We start from the raw sequence: 20,570 nt of genomic DNA on the forward strand, positions 1-20,570 counted from the left end.
ACGAACAAAGAAAAATAAGAAACATGTTTCTCATAGTGCAAAATGATGGAAGTCTGAAGTCTGAGTGTCAGCATGGCAAGATTACAGGGAGGATTCTAGACGGCCAGTTTTTTATGCTGCTCTCCCCATTAGAGACAGGCAAGACAGCTCTCCCTCTCTCCTCCATTTATAAGGCATTATATTCATAAGGGCTTCATCTTCTTGACTAATGGCTTCCCAAAGGCCCCCACCTCCTAATACCACCACACTGGGGGACAAAGATATAAAATTATTCAGCCCATTGCTGTAGAAAATGATGGGAGAGCCCAGGAGAAGCTTCACATGGATTTATTTTACCAGTCCTTTGAATGTTCATCAAAAGCCAAGTTCTCAATGCTACAGAGATGCTAGACCCCCAGATGAGAAATACAAGGTATTGTAGGAAAGGCAGTGACACTCCAGGAAAAGCAAAACCTACTGACCATAACAACGGATGCTGGAGGTAGGAGGAACTAGAGGATTCAAAGAGGTGCCCCTAGATGGCACCCTTAAGCTGAAGTCCCAGAGAAGCCCCGATTTTCCAAAGCATGTCCATCAGGGTCTCATGGTCTAAGAAAACAAACCCATATTTCTTGTCACCTGGGTGGGAAATGTGTCATACTGTAGCTACAGAAAGTGTATGCAGCCAGACAAGAGTGCCTGAAAAACATCAGAGACACACCCTTTTCTTGCCATGCTCCCCATGAGAGGTAATGTCACCAATACCACACAGCCACAGCTAGACATGGGCCCTGAGATGGAGTCTCCAGAGCCCCAGCCCATAGTTTTCTACTGTAAGCTCAGAGGCAGTGCTTCTGAATATCCAATGACTACGCCCTATCCCCCAACCCCTCGGAAACATTTTCAACCATCAAAGCTGGGGTTGAGGGGCTGTTGCCATATTTGTATTTATTTCGTGGGTAGAACCTAGGAATGCGTCCAACCACCCCACAGTGCGCACAGGGCATCTAGGAAACAGACTCTTCCCATCTCAGATGCCAACTGCTATTGAGTAATTGTGTTCCTTAGGCCTGGATTTGGGACTAGGAAACGTGGGTTTCTCTACCATGGATCCTTGAGAAGAGGATTTGAGTTTATTTATCAACCTTATCCCTTTAGCTTTCCGTTTGTTTTTGTTTTTAATCTGCAAAATGGAGATAACCCATCTCTAAGATTCCCTGACTGTCAACATTTACACTTGCGTAATGGCTAGACTTTCCAGTCTAGGAGGTACTTCACTGACTTGAACTCCGGGGGCAAGTTTAGAACTGGATCTCTATCGAGAAGGGGAAACTCTAAGTTCCCCTAAAAACCCACCTTTGGCTGCCAGTCCACCTGAGACGTGGTCCCAGAACTTTCACTCCAAGCCACCGCTTTAGGGACTGTCTCCAAACCCTCATTTCCTCATTAGTCATCCTCTAGAGTCTAAAAGTTTGTAGGGGTTGTTCCTAGAGTGTGTGGGAAGAAGCGAATGTTCCTAACAAAGCTGGCAGCTGCAAGGCTGGTGCCAGAATACCGGATCCTTCCAGCTTCTGCTGGGAAGGCGGGGCAGGAACCAGGGCCCGGGTGGAGGACCAGTGTTAATCCTCTGTGAGGGGCGGGGCCTCGGCGAGGGGGCGTGACATAAGGGCGGGGCTTCTGCCTAGTTGAAGGAAGAGCGCTCGCTGGTGGGGAGGAGCTGGTACAGCTCCGTCCCCAATCAGCGCGGCGTCCCTCTCTTCTTCCTCCTACTTCGCTTCCCTCCCTCGGTGGCTGCAGAGCTGAGTCGCGGCAGCTAGCACCAGGTGAGAGAGCAAAGCTGTGGGATGTGGCGTTTAGGAGACCCCGACTGGCTGAACCCTCCAAGCTCGGCCTGGGAAGTGGAGGAGTTCAGGGGCGGCCACGGAAGAGTGCACTAGCTTCCTTCGCCTGTAGCTGTTGGTCTCTGGGTTGGCCTTGAAGGTGTGTTGCTGGCTAGACGCGCGGGTGGGAGCTCACGGGGAGATCTCACCCACCATTTCCAGCCATCCCCGCGCTTACATGTCGGTAGGTAGATTTGGTTAAAAAGTAGGGGGTGGGGTAAGCATCAGTGCCAATCCACGAGCGGGGCCTCATTTTTGGGAAACCTGCATGGGAAGACTTGGAGTCTTGCCTGGGCATCCAAACCACCTCCTTAGGATTGGTCAACAGGGGTGCCCTGCACCACAGCAGGAGGGAGCTTCAGGTGTCAAAGGTGGGTTTGCTCCAGAAAATCAGTAAAGGGTGCCCAACTATCCTGAGTTGCCCATGATTGGGTGTCAGATCTCCTTTCCTTCACTCTGGATCCCCGGCCTTAAACTGAAAGTCTCATCGGAAAAGGGGACAGGATAGGTTTTCGGGTGCCCCAAAGGCCCTGACCCCAGTTCTGGGATTCGACCCGACTCGCAACTGGAACGTTCAAGGTGGCGTGGCCGTTTGCTCGCGGGACGAGGCAGTCGAGAGGCAAAGCTTTATTTGGAGCCTTGTAAAGGGCGGAGCCTGTTCTCTGAGAACCTGACTAGGCCCCCAAGGTCAGAGTAGGCGGGGAGCCCTAGGCTAGTTAGGGTGGCGCCTTCCTTCCTTCCATATGATGCTGCTTAGTGTCTACAGAGGACGCCAGAAGGAGTACAGGGTCTGGAAATTGGTTGGTAGCTAGGTAGACAGATGCGTGTGCTCACTGTGGTCATCCGCATTTTTCCCACCCTTGCCTTCATCAGACTCCCCCAACCGGTCTGGGTGGCACTTGTATGTTTCCCAAGCCAAAGAAGACTTGTAAGAGGGCAGCTGGGCTTGTTTTAGTCCGCTGTAGAGATGAGATTAGGTGAACTGAAGGTTGGGACCATCCTAAATTCAACATCAATGCCAGCTGCTTGCATTAACAACATAAATATAGGTGCAGGAGTTGGTCTCCCCTGACTAAGAGGAGACTCTTTTTAGCCAGTGTGATGAAACTGTACATACCAGTAGTATGTGTTACCACTGTAACACATAGTAGCATGTGGGTTATTCAGTAAATAAACGTGAGGATCTCTGAGTTGGCCTTTTTTGTTTGTTTATTTTTTGTTTTTGTTGACAGAATCTACAACACACAAGGATGTGAGATCAGAGGGTTGGTCACAAGGAGATATGCAGGGATCCTATTCTGTCCAACCCAGACAGATATTCTGGGATACATAAAATGATTTTTTTTTTATTTGAAAGCTAAACGAGGGCTAAAAGTATATCTAATTTGGCTCATTGCCTTCATGAAAAATTGCATAAGCGATGTGAAATGAAGACTGTCTTGTAAATTCTAGGCTTTCAAGTGACAGAAAATAATTGTGCCAAGGCCTTGGAGACAGGTATTATTAGTGAGGACCTCACCACACATAAATAAAAGGTGCCCTTGTGCAAGGTGCTTGGGAGCCAAATAAAGAAGAGAAAGTATCCCAAGTAGCTGTTGAAGGAGAAAAAGAAAGACTGGAGGGGGAGGGGTGGTGGGAAGGAGTGGGGAAGCTTGAATAGTACATTCAGTGTTCTTGTTTGTCATATGTTCAACTTTCAGGCTCTCAGAGATTATGTCTTTCTAGCTCTTTCTATACTGTGTGTGTGTGTCTGTTGCAAAACAGTGAAGTGTTTATAATAAACAGATTTAACCTTTTCCTTCTAGCTTGCTTGCTGGTCATTATATATTATAAACAGGAATGAGATACACATCCTTTGGGTATATTTTCATATATCGTTTAACTCATTTAGGTTCATGAAAAATAAATTGCTGGATCAATGTGTGTGCAGCTTAAAAATTTGATAAATATTGTTAAGTTATATCCATCTATATGCCCACCATCAGTGTGTAGGGAATGGTACCGGTTCCTCAGGCACTACTAATGATTCAAGAACCTTTCTGTTTCCTTCAGTGACAGCAAGAGACAGGCGACATGAGAGATTGGGCTACATGCTACATCAGTGAACTTACTGGTAGAAGATATAATCTAGAGTGAGACTGAAGGATATTTCAAGATGGCCAAAGAAGAGTCCCCAAGTGTCTCCAGAGACTTGCAGGAGCTGCAAAGGAAGCTGTGTTTGCTGTTAGACTCCTTCCAGAGTAACTCAAAGGTTAGTCTCCAATGCCATGTATTATGGGAAATTAACACTGGTCTGAACAAGACAGAATGTTGTTTCTTTCTCAAATAGGACTTTACAAGTAAGTCAGGAACCTTTCTCTTTGCACCTTGATATGTCTGAGTTGTGGCCATGTTCACTGTGGCTGATAGAGCATCATCAGCCATCATATTGACATTCAAAGCAACAGAAAAACAGGGGAGTGTGAAGAAGGATTGTTTTCAAGCCACCTTCAAATTAAAGAGAATTCCTGGAAGTCATAGAGAATTGCAGAACACTTATAATTACATCCCATATAATATAGAATTTGGTTGTATAGTCACCCACCATGGCAACTGCCACTCTTTAGCTGGACCTAAAGAGGCTACTCTTAGTCCACACAGCACACACTACTCTTTTCTTTGAAAAGTTTGGCTCATCTGCTCCCCTAAGAAAGGGGGCCAGCTAATACCTTGTTTAAGATCTGAGTTTTGTGTTTCATTAGAAATTCATCATCCAACAGAAATGTTACTTTAGCCACATGTGCACTAAAATATTTTGGTACCTAACCCTAAGTCCAAAGAAGCAATGGCTTAATTTTAAGAATATAATATATCAAAAGTAGTATCATTTCAGCAGGTAGTCATAAAAATTAATGGAAAAGGAAATATTTTACATTCTTTTTGTACTGAATCTGAAATCTAGGCTTCATTGAACTTACAGGACTATTGTGATGCAAAGTTTTCCCTGTCAGTCACCACCACTCAGTGCAGTGGGATTTGAAATACTCTATTTCATTTCTTTGCATTTGTATCTTCTTCTTCTTTTTTTTTTTTTTCCCCTTTATGCCTTTCAACATTAAACAGAATGCTAGGGTTGAGGTGATGGTATAGTGGGTGAAGCTCTTGTCTGGCTGTCATGAAGACGTAAGTTTGAATTCCCAGATCCACATAAAGATGGATACCGAAGCTTATCTCTATTATCCCAGTGTTTCCGTGGCAAAATGGGAGGTGCAGACAGGAGGATCCTGGGAAGCTTGTGGGCCAGCTAGCCTGTCTTATTCAGTGTAAAACAGCAACAACAAAAGCACAAGAAGACCCTGTTACAGACAACAGGTGGAAGGCGAGGGTCAACACCTGAGGCTGTCCTCAGACCTCCACATGGGCACCATTGCGTGTGGTGTGTGCACTCACACACATAAAAACACACACATTCTGGTATGGAAATATAACACAGATGCAGGCAGGGTGGCTCAAGAGTCCATGCAAGTCTCCAGCCTCCTGGCAGTTAATATCATCAGCCCTGTGTTAGTCTCCTGGCACTCCCCAGGTTTATGAATGATGAAGCCACTAGATTAGAGAAGAAAAACGAGGAAGGGTTATTTAGAAGTATTTCTGTGGTTTCTTACTTACCCTAAAAGAAGAAAAAGGATTGTGTTGACTTAGAGCTTTCTCACAAACATCCCAACAGTCAGAAATGAATCAAACCTGGTCTTACAGCCTGTTGCACAGGGCAGAAAAATAATACGGCTGAGGACAGACAGAACAGGTCCACAGGGAGAGATTCAGTTCAAATCAATTTCTTTTCCTTGTTTTTCCAGCTTTTCATAAAAAACAACAAACAAACAAAAACAAACAAAATAAAAAAAACCCACACACATTCACTTACATTGTATAGACACATATACAAAAAGATTTTTTAAAAAAGTACTAGCTGCCTAATACCATTACCGTTTTGTTGTATGTCTTCCTGGACTTCTAGCCATGTGCACATTAAAGTATATATGCATAGAAAGTGGTGGGAACTACTTTGTGATTTTCTATTGGACAGCACATTTTACCAGCTTCTATAAAACATATACTTTGCCATCTAAAGTCTTCACAGAGGTCTGTTTTGGACTTGCTTCAGAATGTCTTTGGCATACTGCCAATTTACCAGGCTATTTGTAAAATGGGCAAGTAGCTTTGGTTAATTGGCTGAGACCCTTCGATGAATTAGCTCAGTAAGGAAGGCGTCATGGCCTTTGCACATTTACAGTTCATTCTCATGACTTGTGGGGGATGTGTTCTGTAAAGTCATCAAAGACACTGGGTTAGCAAATACCAAACAGACCATTGGTCTTACAGGAAATAAGACCTCAGGTGTTTCAAGTTTCTAATCACAATAGATCAGTATATGGTCCTTATTTTATATGTATTGTGGAAAAAGGCATTAATGTATATAACATACATTGTTGCTTGTTGGCACTGAACACAGGGCCAGTGGCAGGCTCATTCATATCTTAAACAAACACACAGATCTTCTTCATAAGGAACAGTAACAAAAGATACTGGTGGTGGTGTGGTCATGGCGGTGTGCATTTTAAATAGTGGAATTGCCAACCAGAAATAAAAAGATGTGAACTTTGTGGCATTAAATAGGCCACAATGCCATAGTTTGGTTCTTCAGTGTCCCAGAGAGGCCCAAATGTTAAAGGCTTGGCCAAGGGTGTGGTTGTGGGGAGATGGTAGAATCTTCAGAGGCGAGTCTTCATTGAATTTCAGGTTTGAACCATAACAAGCTGGGAATGTTCTCATTATAGAACACAGTCTTCACATCAAAGACACTCAAAGGACTGATTTTAGGTTCCAGATAAATTTAAGTGATTAGAAAAAATCCCCAAACATGGGATTTACAAATGATAAGGACCATGTGCTTATTAACCTGACTGAGGCCTTACTAAACTCCAACCTTGTACTGGGCATTTAGCATGTCTTAGTTAGTATTGAAACCTACTTTCTGAGGTAGGCATTTCAAAGCAGATGAACTTTCTTCTTCTTCTTTCCTTTTAACGACTCAGCCATACACATTGGAGCATGTTTGGGCTAGATAATTAGCCAGCTAGCCTACACCCAGAAAGGTGGGGAATTCTGGTATTCTAAGATAGTCTTGAGATGGAATTATTTATCTTACATGTTTTTAGTATATTAAATTATGTTAATTGTCCTTTAAAAATATTCATTTTATGTGTATATGCGTGCTAGATAAGTTTGTGCCTGAATGCATGTATGTGTATCACATGTGTGCAGTGCCTACAGAGGCCAGAAGAGGGCATTGGATTCTCAGAGCTGGAGCTACATGCAATTGTGAGCTGTTTTATGTAGGTTCTGGGAACTGAACTCAAGTGCTCTTCAAAAGCAGTATGTGTTCTTAACCACAGAGCTGTCCCTCCAGCCCACAGGTTACTCTAACGTAAAGTGACTTTGGAGGAAAAAGGAGAGCAAAGCCCCTATGAACTGTATCACTCAGATTCTCTGTTGCTTTGACAAATACCTGAGCAACATCATAAGGAAGGAAGAATTACGTATTTTTGGTTCATGGTTTTAGACCATTGTAGGGCAGAGAGCAGGATAGAACAGAGTAGCTCTTGCCATTATAGCCAGTAAGCAGGGGGATGGAGTGGGGATAGACAGACAGACAGACACACAGAGAGATTGCTTCAGAAATACATAGGGTAAAATGTACCCCAAGGATGTGTCCCCAGTGACCTTCTTCCTGCAGCTAGGCTCTATCTCCTGTAGTTTCTACAACCACCAAAACCAGCAGGAGTGGCTGGGGGGACCAAGGCTTCACAGCACATGAGCCTGCAGGAACCATATTATATTCAAATTGTAACAAAAGCCGTCACTAACAAACAGTGGTGGTTATCTGGGTGAGCAGTAAGATCCTTCAATGTGTAATGTTATATAATAGTGAGTGTAACCACAACAGATGTAATTGTGTATTTTTATTTTTGCTTGGTAGGGTGCTGTTTTTCCATACTGAATAATTTACATGTACCATTACAACATCAACAAGGCACATCAGATTAACATACTATAATTTATATAGCCATAGCCACCCCTTGTCTCTGGGAAATGTAGTTTCTTTTCCCCATGTAATTTGTGCTCTTCCCTCACAGTTTAATGAGCTCTTTGAACTTCAGATCAGGCTAGATTGGCCTTTAGATGGGCCAGCATGAAATTGTCCCATCCTGTCTGTAGTGAGTGGCCAAGTCTTAATTGTCTTACTTCTAGATTCCAAGAGACAGGAACTTGCTTAAAATTGTTTAAGCAAGCAAACAGGCAGGACCTTCCATAACTTTGGGAGACCTTCAGACTTCCCCAGGAGTCGTGGAAGGAGTAAAGCAGGATTGTCTCAGGACTAAAACCAGGGTCAGGCTGGTGACTGGTGCAGGAAGTAGCCCTCATCACGCCTTCTTCCTTGGGCTGTGTAGCTTAGCACATCAGTTCCATGTGTATTCACTTCATCCCGAGACTCTGCAGCCCATTTCCCTTGGCTTTTTCATTTATGTGGGCAAACATGGCTGTCCAGGCTCATACCCTCCTCTCCTCACATCTCTTTTAGCACCTGTAGAAAATCTGGAAGTTTCAGATTCCTATTCGTAGAAACACGAGTGTGGTTGGCATATCGGCCTTTGGCCACTGAGTGGCTGTTAGACTGGGCTCTTCAATTTTGTTTGAAATACACATGGCTTATGGGGTGTCCTCCTGCTGGGGAGGGAGCAGTTTCCAGGAAGGAGGAGGACAGGTAGACCACTAGTGAGTGGCATTTCCTGATGTGAATTATCTGTGACAGGTGACTTTCTTCTCATGTTGAAACTTTACACACATGAGAAAGATTTTAGAGCCCATTTCCCAGGAATCCATGTGCCATACCTGGATCATATGCCAGCAGCTACCCAGGGCCTAGTCTGGGAGAGGCTGTGATAGCACAGTGCCTCTGAATTGTTATCACTTGGGTGATGATCCTGACTGCTGTCACTGTCTCCTGTCCACTGGGTCCTTCTCCTCTAAAGCAGTGACAGTCAATCAATTGTCTTACATTCTCACAGTAGAGAATTTTCCTGGCTGTGAATAGCCTCAGGTGGAACTGTAGTGTCACAAATCCTGACCATGCAGGCCTGACTGTAGAAGCTCTCATGCCAGAGTGCATTTATAAATAAATAGCACCTGTCTGACCTTGGGTACATTAATTCAGTTCATTCCCAGCTCCTTTTATCTGTAATGAGCAACACCAGACCTGGGGATACTGGGATGCCGTTTGAGAAGGCTCTCACACTACGCCTGGCTAATGATGGTGACCCTTTCTCAAAGTCTGGTATCCTGGGTTTTTCAGTGCAGCTCATGTCTGTAAAGTGTGGGTAGGAAGTCCATCTCTACCTCCAGATTAGTGATGGAAAATTTCAAGCCATGTGTGCTGTCTGTTGCCAGGAAAATGAAGTGGTGATGTTTGAAGCCTTTGGACTTGGGTATTGTTAAGCTTTTAGATTCCCCATGCCAAACTGTCCCCAGGTCCATTTGGTTTCTTTTTTGTCATTTAATCTGCAGACTACATCCCTCCCCTCCCCACATTGGTTCAGATTTGGCCATTCACACTCTTGCCTGGTTTCCTGCAAATCTCCCTAATTGTCTCTTGCATATCCATTCAAGGTTCATCTTACTTAGTTTTCTCTTTTGTATTTGCCACAGCCCTGGCCACATGCTCTCAATTTACCCCTTATTTTATTTACTTTTCCCTGAGATAAAACTTACATACTACGTAGATATATTTGAGATAAAACTTATATACTACACAGATATGATAATATATATATATATATATATATTTTTTTTTTTTTTTTAAAAAAAACAAAATGAGCCAGGCTTCTTACTTATCGTCCTAGCACTCCAGTTATGAGGTAGGAGGATTACAAGTTCAAGGCAATAATGATACCCTATCTCAAATCAAAAATAAATTTAAAGAGGAACCTATGAAATTAATTTTAATAAAATATCTTATGAAGCCCAATATATCACAAACTATAACTTAAGTCTGTAGTTTTTATAAGAAATCATTAATGAGATATTATCGATTTTTCCCCCCTCAAACGCATAGGGCATATCTCATTCAGGTGCACGATTTCCATGGGAAATAGTTCATCTCTTTTCAGCATTCACAAAATTTATCTGCCTCCCTTTCACCTTCAATGCCTTAGCACAGGATATTTTCAGAAGTGATTCCTGGTGTGGTTACAGATTGCTAGACAGCTAAACCACAAAAACTTGGAAGGCAGGAAGCAGCATGGCTAGCAGACATTTTGTGATGTGCCAGGAAGTGAAGTTTGTCATGCCTTAGGAGGCAGTGTTGAAGTCCAAGGTCTGTGGCTGCTCTCAATGGCCTTATCAGTTTAAACAAGGCGCCATTACTGGAGCTATAGACGCTCCTGTTTCTAACTTGCCCTCAGATTCCTACCCTTAGAATATAGGAGAAGTATGTGCTTTGGAAACAGGCAGTTCTGATAAGAATATAGGAGAAGTATGTGCTTTGGAAACAGGCAGTTCTGATAATGGTGCTTCATTTCAATCACTGGCCTCCAAGGCCCCTAGGAGTGAGACACAGGAAAGACCAGTTTTTGATGGAGGAAGTACACCACCCCCAGCTTTCTTTTCTTTTTATTTCACTGGTTTTTCTTTTTTTGGAAGACATATTTTATACAATATATTCCATCCTGATTTCCTCCTTTTCCTCCCAGAGAATCAGCACCCACCCACCTCTCTTTAAAACAAGCAGGCATGCTGGGTGGTGGTGGTGCACGCCTTTAATCCCAGCACTCAGGAGGCCTAGGCAGGCAGCTCTCTGAGTTTCAGTCCAGCCTGGTCTACAGAGGGAGTTCCAAGGCTACACAGAGAAACTCTTTCTCAAAAAAACAAACAAACAACAACAACAAAAACCAACCCCCAAAGCAAACAGGCAAACAAAAACCAAAGCATAATAAACAAAAAGAAAACAACACAAGAAACACACATACAAAATCCATAAAAACACAAAATTGGAAACCATAATACACAGGCAAAAGATTAATAAGATTAAAAAAAAATGCCCAAACAAAGCACTAAGAGACAAGGAGTCTACAAAAATACTATTGAGTTAATTTTGTGTTAGCCACCTACGCTGGGCTTAGAGCCTGCCCATAAGCCAATGAGACTCCATTGGAGAAAAGCTCAGTTTTCCTTTGCAAGTGGATAACTTCTTGGTTAGGGATTCAAGCTCGTGTGCATTTGACACTCTTGGTGCTGGGATACTGTCCACCTTGAAATTGTGCAGGCCTTGTGCATGCTACCACAGTCTGTGAGTTCATATGTACATTAGTCCTTTTGTGTCTGGAAGACACTGTTTTCTTGGAGTCTTCCTTTCCCTCTGGCTCTTAGCTCTTTCTGCCTCCTCTTTCACATAGCTCCCTGAACCATGAAGGGAAGAGTTTGATGAAGACATCCCATGTAGGATTAAATATTCCAAAACTCTCTCATTTTCTGTACAATTTTCCAGGTATGTGTCTCTGTATTAGGTTCCATCTAGTGCAGGAAGAAGTGTCTCTGCTGATGGATGAGTGAGACACTTATCTATGAGTATAGCAGAATGTAGTTAGGAGTAATTTTATTGCTGTTTCATTAGCAGAACAATAGTATTTGGTTTTCCCCTAGGCCTCTCTAATCTAGATTCTTGGCCACAGGAACAATGTCAAGCATGGGTTCCATCTTGTGCAGTGGGCCTTAAATCCAGTCATATAGTGGTTGCTCCCATAGCATTTGTGCAACTATTGCACATGCAGGCAAGTCACTGTTGTAGACTGCAGAGTTTGTAGCTGGGTTGATGGTTACTTTTCTAGAGGAAGGTTTTTGAATGATGGCATCTTTCAGGGAATGGACTTCAATGACAACAGTGAGAAGAGTGAAACCCTGAGACCAGAAAAATGAGGAGGATATTCATCCATGTGGGATTGTCTAAGACCAGCTCTACACTAAAGCAACTTCTGCATAAAGTGTGGTCCCCCATATCTTAGCCTGGTGAATAAGGGCAAACCTATTTGTTAAGGCAGCATATGGTTGTCATCATCAGTATGTGGCCAACTATGGCTTCCTGGTTGGTATCATAAAACCATTGATAAGGTTTTAAGCCATTGTATGAATTTGCCATTTGAAGTCAAAGATCTTAGCTTTGAATATCTAAACTTTGTCCCTTGGAAACTGGGTGGCTTCAAATCAGTCATTTAGTCCATTGCATCTCAAACTTTTACATATACCAAAAGCACCTAGACTCTTGTTGAAAAGTGGAATCGGATGTAACAGGTGTCAGGTGGAGTCTAATGCTCCTAATCTCCAAAAAGCCCTTGAGTGATGCTGAGTAGCTAGGACTTAACTCCTCTATTCCCTGGTGACCTAGTCATGAGAACCTTGGCTGTGGAGCCAGTAGGTACATTGCACATACATTGCACACGCAAGATGGTGTCTGTCTGAGAGGGTGTGTGTTAGGCAAGAGAGTGGTGGCATGGCCTTTCCTCCTCTCACAGGACTTGACACTGGGTGGGAACATCACACTTGCCATCCCTCCCACAGCTTCTTTATATTGCTGCCAGGTGCCTCATGCCTTGGGAGATGTTTCATACTAATGTCAGTGAGCATCTGACTTGCCAGGGGCCTCTGACTCTTGCTGTACTTCACAGCTGGGGCAGATCAGCTCAGTCTGAGATTTGAACACAGCACTTAACCCTGGCTCTTTGTCCTTTGCCTGCAGGTGGTTGCCTTCATGAAGTCCCCAGTGGGTCGGTACCTGGATAGGCATCCTTTCCTGGCGCTCACCATGCTGATATTTATTAGCATGTCAGCCATCCCTGTTGGCTTCTTCCTGCTCATCGTGGTGCTCACCTCCCTGGGTGCTCTTATGGGGGCCATATTGCTGGAAGGTACCCTGACCGAGGTTACTGGGAAGTAACTCAGTAGGGTGGACAGTGTTTATTGGACATCTGCCATTCTTATCAAAGACTCTTCTTTCTGGTCCAAAGCAGCTTGTTAGAGTAGTTAAAACACAGGCTCTTGTATCACGTCAGCCATTCACTACCACCATTGTGATTTGGGACATGACCCACTCCTTCCAACAAGCCTTGGCAATAAAATGAGCAAAGAGACCCCAAATGTAATACAGTTTATGAATAGTAGGGCATGGAGGACAACCAGAGGCCCAGCTGGTTCATGACAGAAGCTGAGACCTACCCAAGTGTTGAACTTACTGTCATTATAAATGATGTCAGAAATGTGAATTTTTATGGGAAAACTCCTGACTTCAAAAATCTGAGTTAGCTGCCATTATTTTAAATACCCTGGCCCACGGACTTCTCATTTTCAGTCCATTTCAGATGAAGGCACCTCCTAACCATGCTCTCCTCCTAGGACTGGTCATCTCTGTGTGTGGCCTCTCACTGCTCTGCATACTCTGTGGCTTGGGCCTCGTATCACTTGCCATGTCAGGGATAGCCATGATGTCCTATGTGGTAGTGTCCTGCCTCATGAACTACTGGTTTTCTCACAGGTAAATATGTGTCAATGGAACAACTTAATTTTGGGCATTTGGATAATTCACACGGGTAACTCTGTAACACTACTTGGGGTCTAACAGTTAAATTATAAGAGACAGATGTTCCTCACAGTCGCCCATAGATGTTAGATATCAGTGGAGTTTCATACATACATACATACACACACACATACAAACAAACATTTCTCCTCACCCTTCATTCACAGAGGTCATCTTACGGCTGTAATAGCTTTATGTGGCAGTTATTAATTTTTCTAAAAAGATATGTATTTAATGTTTAAAGGCCAAATCGGGTAGAGTTTAGGAGGTTTTGGAGGGAAGTAAACACCTGGAGGCTTGTCTATCAGGTTTCCATGCTTACCTCCCAGGGTGGTATAGGAGCTGGTAAGCTGCCACCTTAAGCTCACCTTGGTCTCCTCTGCTTGTCATAGTGTGAGCTTCTCAGCAGGGTAAACATGGCTCATGTTTACTATGTAGGGTTCCCCCCCCCACACACACTGCAGCTCCTGGATCTGGAGGAACAGTGGCCTTTGTAGAGCTGGAGGGAAACCCAGCAGTGCTAAAGTGCTTGGGAGACAATCTTTTATAACATGCTATCTCCTGCTAACTCAAGGGGCTTTCAAAGGCCACTTTTTTGATGCTTGATTTTTGTGCTGTGTATAGATTTTAGATTCTTAAGTTCCCAAGTACTGGGTTTCTCTTGTACTTCACTTAAGCTTTCACTTATTTGATGACTGTGGTGAAGGTATTTGCCTAGTGTCAGATTCTCTGCTGAGTACTTTGTAGCCTTATCTCATTTAACCCCAGGGGAAGGGGAGGCATCTCATTCTTTGATAGGGAAAGGAAAGCCAAGTGCACAAGCTGACACTAGCAGAGAAGGGACTTAAATATATGTCGTTTGAGTCTGGTAAAACTTTCAGCCAAAATATAAAGTGGCCATAAAGCAGACAACAATCTCTGGAAAGGGACAGATAGTAAATATTCTCAGGCATTTAGACCATTGCCAGCCTCTCAGTTCTGTGGCTGTAGTATGGGAGCAGATAATAAGCAAATAAACTGGTCTGTCTGTGTTCCAATAAAACTTTATTCAGACTTTACAAAAACAGAGAGCTTGCCAAAGTTTGCCCCTGTGATCATGATTGATTTGCTAGTCCATGCTCTAAAAAAAACCACTGGGACCCTGAGCTTTGGTCTTCTTACAGAATAGCCCTTGAACATCTTTACAAAAGGCATCTTCTTGCTTGTCTAGCATGGTCAAGGTTCTGGGATTGATCCCCAGCATTCCTCCTGCCCCCTCAAAAAGTTTATCCTGTCATTAGTATTTTGTTGATGTGTCTGTGATCTTAAATTGCTCAGGGGTTGTTCTCACAAGATTGCTTAATTGATAATCCTGGAATCATAGCCAACTTCTAAGTTGCTTTGATCATTATCAGTTTTAAAGGACGCACAGTGCCCTATTTGGCTTATTGAGGGCAATGCTGTGGAGCTAAAATCCCTCCCTGTCCTTGAACTCTGCAATTAGACTACATTCTTAAAAATTATACTGTAGAAAGTAGCATGATGAGGGCCTTGATGAGACAGCTCAGCTAGAAGCTGCAAGAGTAAGGATCTGAGTTTGGAATCCAAGAACCAACATGAAAATGCCAGGCATGATATTCACCTGTGATCTCAGCATTGGGGAGACAGAGATAGTTGAGTTGCTGCAGCATGCTGGCCAGTTAGCCCAGCCTGTTCAGGGAGACCATGTCTCAAAGGAGGTAAACAGTGTTGATGAGGATGACACATAAGAAAATGTGCGCACACACTTATGTGCATACACACACACACACACACACACAGAGAGAGAGAGAGAGAGAGAGAGAGAGAGGGAGAGAGAGAGAGAGAGAGAGAGAAGCAAAATCAGAATGGTGTTTGTGAGTAGAGCGCCTCAACTTGGTTCTCCCTGTTTCCATCTTCTTCCCAACCAGGATATCAGGCTCTCCGTTCCCATATGGGCAGAGATTCTCAACTTCCTGTTCTGAGAACTCACTTCACCTTCTCAAAGGTTATTGAAGCATCCAAGGAGTGGGTGCAGCACTTTGATCACAGTCCCACTGCAAATTATACCAGCGACTATAAAACTGTCTGTTCACTTGAAAGGAAGAATATTACCTACCTAAACAAAAAAACATATATTAATGAAAATGGTTGTATTTTATAAACAAAATTAATTTAGCCAGGTCACATTGTCTTACATTGTATCAATAGCTGTCTCTGTCTTTCCCACCTCCAGCTATATGGCCAGGGCTGGTTTGGAACTCACGATATAGTTTAGGCCATCCTCAGTGTCTTAATCCTCCTGCCTCAGACCCCTCCCCAAGTGCTAGAACTACAGGTGCACAGTGTCACCCCCTGGTAAATCTCTTAACTATGTGCTCTGATGGAAATAAGGCTTGTACCCTGCCTTTGTACCACTGTTCATGTGGTCTGGAGGAAATCTTTGCAGAGGCCTGACCCTCACAGTGCAGTGGGGCAAAGGGAAACCTCCAGAGGACTGTGGACATTCTCTAATAGTATACCTGAACTCCATAAATACTTGCTTCAACTTTAGTGAAAATGTGACTTTCCCCCGCTCTTTTTAATCATATATGTGTGTGTGTGTGTGTACACATATATATATATATATATATACATACATACATACATACATATATATTCTGAATAGATCTGTACCATGTATGATTATGTGACTTCATGCCTTGGGCATGAAGAGTCAGTTCACTGAATCATGTATGTCTTCCACATGAAGAATATACTATTCTTCAGTGAGATAACAAGAGTGGAAAGAACACAGAAGGTTGTGATAAATTCGCTGCCTTCAGAGCACTCCTATATTAAGAAAATCTTTAACACTCAACATAAAGACAGTCCCTTGTTGACTGACTGAAAGCACAAGAGAAGGTGGGTTTGACCCTGAAATAGGAAAGATGACACAACTTTTCTTTTTAAGAAAAGAAAACAAATTCTAAGATGACCTGACTTAGGAAAATACACTAGACAGTTTTCTAAGCAAAACATTGTGATCTTCTCTGTAGATAATCTTAATGTCAAAGGCACTGGAGAGACTTCCTAGGGCCTGCAGGCTGGACTAGGGGGAAGTAAGGGACCAGGGCAGCTTGTGTCTTTGTAGAGCCACCCAAATCATTCACCCCACATCACACTGGCTCTCCCCAAATAGCCAGAGTGTGCCTGGTTTCTTCATACCCAAATCATTCACCCCACATCACACTGGCTCTCCCCAAATAGCCAGAGTGTGCCTGGCTTCCTCTTACCCCACTATACCCAAGTTCTACAGACTAAATTTAGGATTCAGGCATCTGGCAAGCACTTTCTAGACCTTTAAAATCATTATTGAGCCAGGTGGTGGTGGGAACACCTTTGATCCCAGTACTTGAGAGGCAGAGACAGGCCAATATCTGTGAGTTTGAGGCCAACCTGGTCTACAAATCGAGTTTCAAAACAACCAAGGCTACATAGAGAAACCCTGTCTCAAAAAAACAAACAAAAAATTATTATTATTATTATTATTAAAATTTGAGACAAGCTCTCACTAAATTGGTCAGGCTGGCCTTGAACTCACTGCATAGCCCAGGCTGGCCTTCAAACTGCAATCTCCTTCCTGCCTGCAGAGCCTGTCAACTGCCCTTATATGCTTGCTTCCTTATATACTTGCTTACAAAGATTAAGAAGAACAAAGGTTTCTTGGTTTTTTTGTTTTGTTTTGTTTTGTTTTTTTGTTACAAGGTAGAAATGTTTTTGCTGGCAAGTACTTAAAAACAAAGTAACCTGAGGTAGATACTAACTGGAATAGGATTTCGTTTTTATTGCATAACCAAGAGATGGTGATAGCCAGGGCTGGTACAACTACTGTGTGGTGTCACCGATATACCAAGTTTCTGCACCGCCATTCTTAGCCGCCTCATGGCTGTAACTGCTATTGCTCCAGGTATAAATGAATGTTGAAGAGTATGGTGTGGTTGGAGGGGTGGGGAGGGGGGAGCTGTTCTTCATTCTCCCCAAAGACACTTAGGTGTTAGTCAGCTTGGTCAGAGATCCAACTTTCTTAGCTTCCATGACGAGAGCTCACAGAACACACCAGTCAAGAGTGATGCACCTGTGGCTGGGCCATTCTCGGTGTTGCTTCTAAGCTAACTATTTTGTCTTTTCACACAACAGGCCCCTGACACAGCAAAATGCCAACGCTGACTGTCAGCTGGCTATGAAGTCCACGGACTTTGAGAGGCTCTACCAGGAATGACGGGGCAGAATGGAACCAGTTGTTGCTTTCAAAGCATGCCAGGAAAGCTCTTCCCCTCATCGCTTGGATCATAGCTCAGAGAGAGGGCTGGATGATTGCTCTGCTTCGCTGCTCACTGTGTCTAAAGTCCTGCAGTGGCCAGGGCTGCCTCCCCACCTTACCATTCCCCAGCGTGCAGTCTTGACCTTAGCAGAGTCCTAGGTTTCTAGAACTGGGAAGCTTAACCACTAGGGTCTCTGGGTTGAGTCCCAGGCCCCATCTGGAAGTAAGGTAGATTTTTTTAAAAGTTTACTTTCATTTTATGGGGGGGGGGGGGGTAAGGGTTTTAAGAAGAGGTTTTTTTTTTTTTTTTTTTCCTCCAGCCATTTGAGATAAGAGATGAAAAGAAATAACCCAAAGAGAGCCAGCTCTTCTGCCTTTACCACTTTTCTTATCACTAAGAGCAACAACATTTGGAAAGTGTGACCTTTTAAAACCTGAAAAGCAGTCTTAACCTTGCATCCACGAGTCCTTTACAAAAAAGTCTCAGGGCCTAGTTGTTGAGTGCCTTGATTGTTGACATTTTTGAACTTGATGTGTTTATATTGTTTTTAAAAGAGCTTGCCAATGTCAAGCCATTTCTTAACAAACAAACCAAACCAAACAGGAACTGAAGACTACAAAGCAAAAAAAAAAAAAAAAAAAAAAAAAAGCCTGTGTGATTTCCTCTTCATTTATTACAGTATTCTATTAAATATTTATTTGGTTCTTGCTATGCCCTCTCCCCTACCCATTCCCATATGTCAGACATGAATTAATCAGATGTCTGCTATCATGACAAAACAGAGAGATAATTATCTTTATAAAGGAAAAACTGTGGCTCATATTTCTAGAGGTTTCAGTCTATTGGTCTGGTTGACCTGTGCCTGTGATGACACAGTACATGGCTGGAATTCCTGTCAGAGGCCTGCTCCCCTCATGGTGGCTAGGGAGCAGAAAGCCTGGGGTTCCAATAGCCGCTTTAAGGGTAACTTCTTCCCATTAGGTTCCTTCTATCCCATTAGCAATATGGTCTGGTGACTAGGCCTTTAACACATGGACCTTGAGGAACACATAAAACCCATAGCAATTTCTCTGTTGATTTCATAGCCCATCCTGTGAATCTAGGGCATTAGTTACTTTGTTACTTTTCTTGCTGTGACCAAATACTTAACAAGTAGCAAATTTGGAGTGGAACAGTTCATCTGGCTTACAGTTAATGGGGTTGCAGTTCATCATGGTGGGGATGGAATGGCAGCAAGTCACATTGTGCATATAGTCAGAAAGCATTTAGAGGGCTGGAAATGGAGCCCAACTGAGAACCTCAGGGCCTGCCCTTGGCAGGTACCAGGAGCTGAACACATAAGTTTATGGGGAACTTTTCACATTCAAACCACAATACCCAGCATACTTAGTTGCTAGAGACAGCACCCAACTCAAAGCTGTTTTCAAAAGGACTGGAGTGATTTGGAGAGGTAATCATTTCATGCAACCAAAACCCAGTGGGGAGATATGCTATTGTGTTTGAGACAGGACCTCAGTGTACTCCAGGCTGGCTGTAAGATCTTCATGCATTGTGAGGATCTGGAGCTCGTGTGATTGATTTTGCCTCCTTTCCTTACAGGGAGCTGCTTTGTCAGCAGGTCTGTCCCATACTGAGGTTTCTGCAGCTCTTTGGTGCACCTGTGCTTGACTAGAAAGCTGCTCTATACCCATAGTATGTGCAAATTCCAGGCTTGGCTCAGAATGGATAGGTTGGGTCACGTGACCAACCTTGAACCAATCACAGTGACCAATATAATAGCATCTGCTCAAACAGCTTGCCTGTGCCTGTAAGAACTAGGAGGGAGCCTACATCAGCCATTTTGGCCCCATAGTTGGGTGGAGTTGGAGAGAAGGAAGGTGCCCACACAGGAATACCAAAAGAAAAGGAAGTTTCCTAGGAGAAAAAAAAAAAATTATGCCACTGACCCCAGTAGTACGTACATAAAGTTCTCAACTTTCCTGCCTCCTATGATATCCAGCTTTACTTGACCCTGAAGGGGACCCATCCATTAGAAAACAAGGCTATCAATACCATGAAGTGTTAGTAGTAGCAGTTACTGATTATTGAACAGCTCTTCACTTCATGCAAGGGACTGACCTGTGTATCCTGCTGTCCAGCTAGCTGGGTTCTGAGACTTCAGTCTGGGAATACAAAGGTCCCCTGCCTCACTCCCAAGATTTACTGTCAATAGAAATCGATTAGCAGTTGCATTTGTTGTTTATTTAATTATTACTGATCAATAATCTGCAGAAACTACTGGCATAAAAGGACATAGTAATATTAAGAGGGCTGGGTGAGGGTTCTTCTCTGAGGTGTGCCTGGGAAAAGATCTGTATCCAAGCACACATGATCTCGGGTCAACATCCATCCAGCTCCTTGAGGGCTACAGATGGAGGCCCTGGTTCCTTGCTTCATGTCCCTTTCCTTATGACAGCTAACAAAGTGGCAGTCTCTGTCTTCAAAGCCACCAAGGAAGAGACTTAACAAGACAGGTATTACATTTTGAGTAACAGCTATGTACACACAATCACACCTATCTTGTCATGGTCCCTGTTCTTTAGAAATAAGTCTTGGGAATGTCCAATACTAGGGAGAAGGGGTCACACAGATGAATCATGAGCTCCCCTAAAGTCTGTAAGATCGTAACCTGTGATAAGTGCACAGAAGAAAAGTGGGAGAGTGATAAATATATGAGGGTCACTGCAGCCACTGTGACTGGGGACT

The 20,570-nt window shown here is 43.4% G+C and overlaps 1 protein-coding gene across 2 annotated transcripts; it reads left to right on the forward strand.

The window, feature by feature from the left end:
- Positions 1 to 1,743: 1,743 nt before the first annotated feature.
- Ldaf1 (lipid droplet assembly factor 1) lies at positions 1,744 to 18,074 on the forward strand. Of its 2 annotated transcripts, none has more exons than XM_051192822.1 (5): positions 1,744 to 1,802; positions 3,912 to 4,110; positions 12,688 to 12,856; positions 13,341 to 13,479; positions 17,701 to 18,074. In XM_051192822.1, the coding sequence occupies exons 2-5, from the start codon at positions 4,015 to 4,017 to the stop codon at positions 17,780 to 17,782; spliced, it is 486 nt and encodes a 161-aa protein (XP_051048779.1). In that variant the 5' UTR covers positions 1,744 to 1,802; positions 3,912 to 4,014; the 3' UTR covers positions 17,783 to 18,074. The 2 variants fall into 2 exon arrangements, with proteins under 2 accessions (XP_051048779.1, XP_051048780.1); XM_051192823.1 differs by lacking the exon at positions 1,744 to 1,802 and adding an exon at positions 1,847 to 2,043.
- Positions 18,075 to 20,570: the final 2,496 nt, after the last annotated feature.

The sequence above is a fragment of the Phodopus roborovskii genome, unplaced genomic scaffold, assembly GCF_943737965.1.
Source record: "Phodopus roborovskii unplaced genomic scaffold, PHOROB, whole genome shotgun sequence".
NCBI classification, from domain to species: Eukaryota; Metazoa; Chordata; class Mammalia; order Rodentia; family Cricetidae; genus Phodopus; species Phodopus roborovskii.